The sequence below is a fragment of the Danio aesculapii genome, chromosome 5, assembly GCF_903798145.1.
Source record: "Danio aesculapii chromosome 5, fDanAes4.1, whole genome shotgun sequence".
Taxonomy (NCBI): domain Eukaryota; kingdom Metazoa; phylum Chordata; class Actinopteri; order Cypriniformes; family Danionidae; genus Danio; species Danio aesculapii.
In genome coordinates, this window is record NC_079439.1 from 1339483 (window position 1) to 1349437 (window position 9955).

Genomic DNA, 9955 nt, shown 5'->3' on the forward strand with positions numbered 1-9955 from the left:
AATTAACCTAGTTAAGCCTTTAAATGCCACTTTAAGCTGAATAGAAATGTCTTGAAGAATATCTAGTCTAATATTATTTACTGTCATCATGACAAAGAGAAAATAAATCAGTTATTAGAGATGAGTTATCAAAACTATTATGATTAGAAATGTGCTGAAGAAACAGAAACTAAACAGAAATTGGGGAAAATATAAACAGGGGGCTAATAATTCTGACTTCAACTGTATATACAAGCATGATTTATATTCATGTATAATCATAAATATTTATAATATTTATAAACATTTAAACAAATTATTATTTATGTTCAATATGTTTTCTCAGTTCGATTTGAAATGCATATTTTGAGAGATATTTTTGCTGTTTATGTGTGATGGCGAGTCTGTAAAGAGAAGCGGCTGTGTGTCGTATGATATTCGAGCCTCTAGAGAGCGCTGTGTGTATATTTGCAGGCCTGCGCATGCGCGGTTCGCTTTGTGTACTTTCATATTGATTCGCTTCATCTCGGCTCAGTTCATTCCGCGTTTAAAACGGCAGAGATGAGCTCTTGTTTACTGTATATTTAACAAACGTTGAGCGTGTTTTACATGCGGACAGCATGACCATCTTTATTCTGCTCCAGGATGACACGAGCAGATTATCGACGCTTTGTTGTTTGTTGTGTGTCAAATAACATCGCTTATAAAATGCGGATGATCCTCCGACTGTAACTGAACAGGTGAGAAACGGCTTTTTCGTTCAGTGACGTCACCCTGAACTCCTGCTGTGCGCTGTCGAACTGGACGTGTAGTTATTTACCGGTTAATACAGTCTGTGGTATTTACAGATCGTATTTGTTCCGGATTTAGAGATTGTTCATCTTTTGTCGTTCTGAAATGATTACTAGTAACGTTAGTACTTACGATTTTTTAAATAATTAGATATTCGAGTTATAGCTAAGTTGTCACGTGGTCTGTATGTAAGGTCAGGTTGTCACGTGTGTTATATGTTTACTGTAATATGATTTAACATCATTTGTATTTAGAAAAAAACTATATATGTAACATGCAATGTTTTTGAAGCTTCTTTAAGATTTTTAATTTGTCAAGCCTACATGAGAAATACTATAGCAATTTAAGGTATAACACTGTAGTGTGGTATATGCATTATACTGTATCTATTATGGTATTAAAACTCATTTTTAATGAGTGCTCCAGGATACTGCAGCATTAACTATAGTGAATTGTAGAATACTGTAGTATTCTTTAGTTTCTTCTAGAGTGACCTGTGGTGTATTGTAGTATAATATACACTCACCGGCCACTTTAATAGGCACACCTTACTAGTACCGTGTTGGACCCCTTTTGCTCTCAGAACTGCCTTAATCCTTCATGTCAGAGATTCAACAAGCTACTGGAAATATTCCTCAGAGATTTTGCTCCATATTGACATGATAGCATCACAGTTTTTGTCAGCTGCACATCCATGATGCCTATTTCCCGTTCCACCACATCCCAAAGGTGCTCTATTGGATTGAGCTCTGGTGACTGTGGAGGCCATTTGAGTACAGTGAACTCATTGTCATGTTCAAGAAACCAGTCTGAGATGATTCACGCTTTATGACATGGTGCGTTATCCTGCTGGAAGTAGCTATGAGTGTATTCTATAGCTGTATGAAACAACAGTTTTGGGTCATTTGTTTATATTACTTTAGTTGTTGTATCATAGCAACTATAGAATCACCACAGCAGATTAAACACTATCGTAGTTGTTACCATAGCAACTGTAGAATTACCACAGCAGCTCAACTCCTCTAGTTGATGTGTTACCATAGCAACTGTAGAATCACCACAGCAGCTCAATTCCTATAGTTGTTGTGTTACCATAGCAACTGTAGAATCACCACAGCAGCTTAATTCCTATAGTTGTTGTGTTACCATAGCAACTGTAGAATCACCACAGCAGCTCAATTCCTATAATTGTTGTGTTACCATAGCAACTGTAGAATCACCACAGCAACTCAATTCCTATAGTTGTTGTGTTACAATAGCAACTGTAGAAACAACACAACAGATCAATTACTTTAGTTGTGTTACCATAGCAACTGTAGAATCACCACAACAGATAAATCCAATAACTTTACTATAGTGTGGCTCAAAACCAAAAATACATTTGTATTTTTTTCATGTTGGACTAATTAGACAAGACTATAAATGCTTTTATGTGTGACAATCTCAGGTCTGGATTAAATCACTGGTGTTTCATTTCTTTTTTACAGAATTACTGCGTTTATGAGGAACCATAAAAGCTGAAAGTGTGCAGAAGCATTTAGTGTATAAGGTGAGACGTGTAAAGGACCGTATTGGTAAATGAAAGACATTTCAATATTTAGTTTAATCTGTGAGTATATATTACAGATGGCTTAAATAACTCTGATAAATGTATTATTTAAGAAAGTTTGGGCTGATTTTGCAAGGGAGTTGTGCACATGTGTGAAATATATGTATATGATATATTATGCAGCTCTAGTGTATATGTTTGTATTAAACTGAAGGTCTGTTCTCTCTGGTTTGCATGTGTTGTGAGGTCAGCATGACCCTGGCGATGACCCCAGCCGCCGTGTGCCAGTGCTTCACTCTAGTGTCTCTCTGCACCTCCATCGCAGACCCGAACTGGATCCAGATCGTGAACCGCACTGATGCAAACAACAAACTGATGTACGGCGTGGCCTTCACACTGCACGCCTACCAGAACCGCACAGACACAGGTGTGTTTACTGCAGTATTCAGCCTGTGTTTACACTGCACGGCACAAAATGTTTTTTTTTTTTTCATTATAATAATTAAAAAACAGTTAAACGGTATTAAATATTTAGCTGACTTATGCACTAACATTATCAAAAACGTATGTACTGTAAGAACGTTAAAATACAAAGAACTTTTTATTTTTAACTAGTGAGACTATTAGTTAAAGAAGTCTGTTCATGCTACACACATTAAAAAAGTATAATAGATAATAAAGTGTTTTTGAACTTTATACTGTATATTATAGTATTTACAAGTCTTTGTTAATGAATGCTCCAGCATACTGTAGTATTAACTATAGGGAATTGATAAACTGTAATAAATACTGTAGTATACTTTAGTTTTACTGCAGTAAACCATGGTGTATTGTAGTGTGACATGCATTATAGTTGTTGAAAAGTATTTGATATTACTGTAGTTGTTGTGTTACTATAGCAACTATAGAATCACAACAACAGATCAATTAGTCTAGCAGTTGCGTTACCATAGCATCTATAGAATCACCACAACAAATGAATTATTATAGTTGTTGTGTTACCATAGCAACTATAGAATCACCACAACAAATGAATACTATAGTTGTTGTGTTACCATAGCAACTATAGAATCACCATAACAAATGAAATATTATAGTTGTTGTGTTACCATAGCAACTATAGAATCACCACAACAAATGAATTACTATAGTTGTTGTGTTACCATAGCAACTATAGAATCACCACAACAAATCAATTACTATAGTTGTTGTGTTACCATAGCAACTATAGAATCACCACAACAATTGAATTACTATAGTTGTTACCATAACAACTATAGAATCACCACAACAAATGAATTACTATAGTTGTTACCATAACAACTATAGAATCACCACAACAAATGAATTACTATAGATGTTACCATAGCAAATATAGAATCACCACAACAAATGAATTACTGTAGTTGTTGTGTTACCATAGCAACTATAGAATCACCACAATAATTGAATTACTGTGTTGTGTTACCATAGCAACTATAGAATCACCACAATAATTGAATTAATATAGTTGTAGTGTTTCCATAGCAACTATTGAACCAACACAACAAATTAATTACTATAGTTGTTTTGTTACCATAGCAACTAGAATCACTACAACAATTGAATTACTATAATTGTAGTGTTTCCATAGCAACTATAGAATCACCACAACAAATGAATTGCTATAGTTGTTGTTACCATAGCAACTATAGAATCACCACAACAATTGAATTACTATAGTTGTTGTGTTACCATAGCAACTATAGAATCACCACAACAAATGAATTACTATAGTTGTTGTGTTACCATAGCAACTATAGAATCACCACAACAATTGAATTACTATAGTTGTTGTGTTTCCATAGCAACTATAGAATCACCACAACAGATTAGTTAAATTGCCTAACTTGTTTATTTTTGTTTACTACTTTACAATTATCACTAGCTGGACAGGAGTGTGTTTGTTTGTTGTAACTGCGCATGTGTTAAACACTGCACTGTAAATTATTAGCCAAAACTATTTTACCTAAAACTATTTAACCTATTTAACGTGAATGCACGTTTTGGACTCTTTGAAATCAAGATATGTGTGCAGATATTTGAGAATCATGCTAAGTGTTTATCTGGTAAACAATGCTGAAGTCCGTTATTCTCTTTTGAGAATGTGTGTTGTGTCAAAATGTCTGTCTCTGCTTTGATCTCTGTAACTCCGCCCACTGCCAGTTTAACCAATTATATTCCAGCAACCCGGGTTGCCTTGATGGGGAAAAAAATGCTTACTTTAATGCTTACTTGAAGACTATTATATATGTTATTATTATATGTTATTATTATATGTGTATGCAGCTGAAATGCAACTTATGCAGGACAGAAGCAGCCTTCCAAATGACACACAGATTCAGAGTTATTAAAATTACACATGATGGGGGTTTTAATTAGCAAACAATATAAATAATACAAACATAAACATTAGCTGAGCAGCTTACAGTGTAAGACTCGATCACCAAACACAGGAGTCATCAACCTGCATGTACACATGAGTGGAAAATTCCCCTCTCCAGTGTTTTGACTTTGGACTGCAATGCCTAAATCAACCACTAGGTATTCAATCATACATACTGCGCCTTGAAAATATGGATGCGCACAATAAACAGGTCTTGATGAAGGCTCTGTGTGTGGTAATAATGTGAATGCTTTTGCAGGTCCTCTGGGAGGGCTGAACGGATGGGGAATGTGGCTGCTGTATTTGCTGACCGCTCTCTGCTACAGCGCCGTCCTGTTGTCCAGCTCTTCATTTCTGCTGGATTTCCTCAAAGCTGCAGTCAGTCAATCCAGGCTGATTACAGCACTGCACGTCTCTACAGGTGCGCTCAATACACCCTGCACTCCCACTAAAGGGATAGCTCACAGTTCACTTTAGTCTACAGTTGTACAGGCAAAATTGCAACGGCACAGTGGCTCAGTGGTTAGCACTGTGGCCTCACAGCAGTAAGGTCTCTGGTTCGAGTCCCAGCTAGGTCAATTGGCATTTCTGTGTGGAGTTTGCATGTTCTCCCCATGTTGGCGTGGGTTTCCTCTGGGTGCTCCGGTTTCCCCCACAGTCCAAACACATGCGCTATAGGGGAGTTGATCAACTAAATTGTCCGTAGTGTATGAGTGTTTGTGTAAATGAGTGTGTATGGGTGTTTCCCAGTACTGGGTTGCTGCTGAAAGGGCATCCGCTGGGGAAAACATATGCTGGAATAGTTGTCGGTTCATTCCGCTGTGGCGAGCCCTGATAAATAAGGGACTAAGCAGAAGGAAAATAAATGAATGATACTTAACAGAGCAAGGAAATTTTAACAGTAATTCCGATAATATTTTTTCTACTGGAGTATTGACAGCCACAATCGGACATCTGTGTTCTTTAAAACGAGATCAAGCTTAAATCTGTGCACCAAAGCGTTGAAGATCATGTACATGTCATTTTCATCTCTGTGTTCAATAGTGGGGGCAATAATTAAGGGTGTTACGTGTTTAAGATGTTTTAGTGGGATGCTGTAACATTTAAGTGAGACAGGTGTAATGTGTGCGACAGATCAAGGATGAGGCAGGAATCAATTCTCTATTTAAGCTTTTTAATCAGTAGTTGAAAATTATGTAACAGTGATGAATGGGAGAGGAAAAATAAAGAAATAAACATTTATAATTATCTTTAAACAAAACCAACGAGTGTAAGCCAAATCAAAGAAATTGACAAAACAAAACAATCCTTAAAACTAAAGTCTAAACTAGGAATCAAAAATAAATACGAATAAAAAATGAGATCTTAAGTGAATACGACACCCGAACTAAACTAATTAAAGCTACAAAACTCAAAATACACCACTGGCTAAACACTCAAACTAATCTAACATCAATCTAAACTAAAACAAACCGGATAAAACGGTCAAAGCTTAGTTTAGAATCACACAACAACCATCACATTGTTACTTAAAGCCAACGAAGTTCAACAAGCAAACTCGAATTACCACAGTAAACGGAGATAAATCACTAAACAGCCGAAGCATAGCACAGTCAAACTGCATGGAGCACAAATGGTACGCCGAGGCAGAGCGCACACCACACACTGGTCTGTCGGGGCTTTAAATGCTTGTGGCTCGTCCTGGTATTTGTGGAAACGACACCGTCATAATGATGATGGACAGAATGGTAAACCAATAAGAAACCTAAGGACTAAACAAGCAGAGACGAGGGTAAAAAAAATAGACAAAGAAAACATCAAACATAAAGGGGATGAACAGTTATATCCAGTAATATAAAGGTCATACATTTACATTCAAATGAGTAATCAAAAAACTATTACAATATTTTACTAATTGATTTTTCTTGATTTTTCCAGTTTATTTACATTTTATTGGTAAAATACTGCATTTTATTAATGTATAGTCATATACTAATGGATTTAAGTACTAACGTCTACACAACTTAGTTTTGTTATATAGAAAAAACACAATCATAAGCATATGGTGTGTATTTTTACATATGATAAGTCATATAATGAACCAAGGTTTTCCCCACAAACTGACAAAATGTAATGTTTTTGTTATTGTATTTCTTGATTTTTTCCTGTTTATTAAATATGATTACCCAACATATTAATTTGGGTGTAGTAATTAGACTGTGATGTGTGATTTGATTTATTTATTTTTCCTCAGTTTTGTCTTTGATACTGACTAATTTAATGTATCTGCTCAGTTAAGATCAACAAATAATATCTTGACTTCGAGTTGATCATTTGGGAAAGTGTCAGAAGGTGGATTTTTCCCATGAATCATCTGTTGATCTGCATCCCAATCATCACCAATGCTGCAGAAGATCTACTGGAACCCTCCAAAATTCTCAGAGAAATCAATCAAGTTTGGTGAAGAAGAAATCATGGTTTGGGGTTATATTCAGTATGGGGGCGTGCGAGAGATCTGCAGAGTGGATGATCAACATCAACAGCCTGAGGTATCAAGACATTTGTGCTGCCCATTACATTACAAACCACAGGAGAGGGCAAATTCTCCAGCAGGATAGCACTCCTTCTCATACTTCAGCCTCCACATCAAAGCTCCTGAAAGCAAAGAAGGTTAAGGTGCTCCAGGATTGGCCAGCCCAGTCACCAGACATGAACATTATTGAGCATGTCTGGGGTAAGATGAAGGAGGAGGCGTTGAAGATGAACACAAAGAGTCTTGATGAACTCTGGGAGTCCTGCAAGAAGGCTTTCTTCACCATTCCAGATGACTTTATTAATCAGTGATTTGAGTCATGTCAGAGATGTATGGATGCAGTCCTCCAAGCTCATGATGGAGTCAGACACAATATTCATTCTGTTTCCACTGCAGCATGAGCACATATTCTATACTGGACATTATTGAAGGTTCAGTGATGAGACTTTAGTCTAAGCAGAGTCAGACCTTACTGTCCTAATCAAATCATTAATAATCAAGACATGATCAGATTTTATTGTGCTCAAATAAGCCTCATCTAGAGGCCTTTACCTTTCATATAACACACTTCTGATACCAAATCATCAACTAGAAGTCCGGTTATTGTTTGTTGTTCCTAAAACTTAAGTAAGCGACAAGACTTTAGTCAGGGAGTGTATAACTGTAAGAAAATATTACTGTAAAAGAGAGATCAGTGAGCCTCATTCATGCTCAACACTGTACATACTAATTTCCTAACATACACTTTCTCTGATTTCTTTTTAGCACTGAACTGTGTTGCGGTCCTAGGTGTGTGTGTGGCCTGTGTGTGTGTTATCAAACACAATCTGCAGCGAGGGAAACACGTCTCTCTGTTAAACCTCACTGAAGGCAGTCCAGAACTCTCCGTGTCTCCTGGAGAAAGTCTTTATATCCAGATCCTGGGGCTGATTTTCTCTTTACTGGCGTGTGTTTGTGCACTGCGGCCCCGAGCTCAACCCATCAGACTGCATGCAGAGGGAGCAGACAGCGATACGGAGCCTCTGATTGGTGGAGCCGAGGAGTAATCAAACAGGTTTATGTATGTTCAAAAGGTGTTTTCCATCCTTTATTTTTATGCACATATTGGATTATTGCAGTAAGGGTTAGGGCTCAGTGGTTAGCACTGTGGCCTCACAGCAAGAAGGTTGCTGGTTCGAGTCCCAGCTGTATCAGTGTGCATTTCCCTGTGGACTTTGCATGTTCTCCCCATGTTGGTGTGGGTTTCCTCCGGGTGCTCCGGTTTCCCCCACAGTCCAAACACATGCGCTATAGGGGAACTGATCAACTAAATTGGCTGTAGTGTGTGTGTGAGTGTGTATGGGTGTTTTCCAGTACTCTGTTGCGGCTGGAAGGGCATCCGCTGCGTAAAACATAAGCTGGAATAGTTGGCGGTTCATTCCGCTGTGGTGACCCCTGATGAATAAAGGGACTAAGCTGAAGGAAAATGAATGAATGAATGAATGTTGGGATTGTCAATATTTGACCCAATGTTTCATTAGGACAACCCTGCAGATTTTAGAAACGTCATTAACAAGATCAGTCAAGGTCAATACCAGAGTAAAAAATACATCAATTATTAAACTAAAAACTATATTATAAATTAAATTATAAAATTAAACTACTAGGGTCATCTAAGGGCCCTATCATACACCCGGCGCAAGGCGCGACGCAATAGTTGTTTGCTAGTTTCAGCTTGGTGCAAGAGTGGTTTTGACGTGTTGCGCCACGCTGTTTAAATAGGCAATGCATTTGCGCTCATATGTGCGCCCATAGGCGTTCTGGTCTAAAAAAGGAGGCGTGTTGAGGCGCATTACTGGCGCGTTGCTATTTTGAGGAACTTGAATAGATGGTTCAATAGATCAGATCAAAGCCGGTCTATAGTCCAGCACAGAGCGCGTTAGTTATGCGCCTCTCTTACACATTGCTTAATACACACAGGGTGTACAGCAATATACAAATATCTTTACAAATGAAAAAGAATTAAAGGAATAAAATATTACAAACATTATGATAAATATAAAAACCACACTTTCATGCCTTCATCATCTCGGGGGGCTTTTCCAGTTTATTCATAACAATTTGCTTTTGTATAATGTTATCATTATTAGCAGTATTATTTATTATCTGCAGATTTATATTTGTTTTATTAAAAACAAGCTTAGATTTGTCCACCTGTCAGGTTTTAGACCATATGGGTCACAGCATGTGTATTAGGATATAACTCAGTGTTTTGAACACACTTCATTATTATTGTTCATTTATTCCTTTGCTGGAGATTAGAACTGAATTTAGAAATAGTTTTGATCAAATATTTGCGCTTAACAAACTAAACTAATTATGTAGGCTAATCTGTGTGTAAAACACGTTTACCTATCCACGAGAGTGAAAGTGAAAGTAAATAATGAGGAGACTCATCTCTCATTCTCGCGCTGCAGATGCTCTGTTTAGCTGTTTTTTCGCAAGTGAAGTGTTCAGTTTTTACACTTATAAAGTCTATCATGTAAATAGCAAACGCGCTATGGCGCAATGCAACTCTTAAAGGGAATGGAAGATGAGACTCTGATTGGTTTATTCTCAAAACACACCTATAACTCATTAAGAGAATAAGCTCAACCCCGTTAGACCATGCGCCACGGCGCAAAGCGGATTTTTCCAT

The 9955-nt window shown here is 37.2% G+C and overlaps 1 protein-coding gene across 3 annotated transcripts; it reads left to right on the forward strand.

The window, feature by feature from the left end:
• The first annotated feature begins 433 nt into the window (after window positions 1-433).
• LOC130228764 (uncharacterized) lies at window positions 434-9594 on the forward strand. Of its 3 annotated transcripts, XM_056457199.1 has the most exons (5): window positions 435-719; window positions 2259-2320; window positions 2572-2747; window positions 5005-5166; window positions 8044-9594. In XM_056457199.1, exons 3-5 carry the CDS (start codon window positions 2573-2575, stop codon window positions 8322-8324), a joined length of 618 nt encoding a protein of 205 aa, XP_056313174.1. In that variant the 5' UTR covers window positions 435-719; window positions 2259-2320; window position 2572; the 3' UTR covers window positions 8325-9594. The 3 variants fall into 3 exon arrangements, with proteins under 3 accessions (XP_056313176.1, XP_056313175.1, XP_056313174.1); XM_056457201.1 differs by lacking the exon at window positions 2259-2320 and having other exon boundaries at window positions 434-719; window positions 2567-2747; XM_056457200.1 differs by lacking the exon at window positions 2259-2320 and having other exon boundaries at window positions 434-719.
• Window positions 9595-9955: the final 361 nt, after the last annotated feature.

Coding starts and splice junctions, on each gene's coding strand:
- LOC130228764 (XM_056457201.1), top strand. CDS start 2,573: ATGACCCTGGCGATGACCCCAGCCGCCGTGTGCCAGTGCTTCACTCTA. Junction 2,748..5,004: donor CCAGAACCGCACAGACACAG/GTGTGTTTACTG, acceptor ATGCTTTTGCAG/GTCCTCTGGGAGGGCTGAAC. Junction 5,167..8,043: donor AGCACTGCACGTCTCTACAG/GTGCGCTCAATA, acceptor ATTTCTTTTTAG/CACTGAACTGTGTTGCGGTC.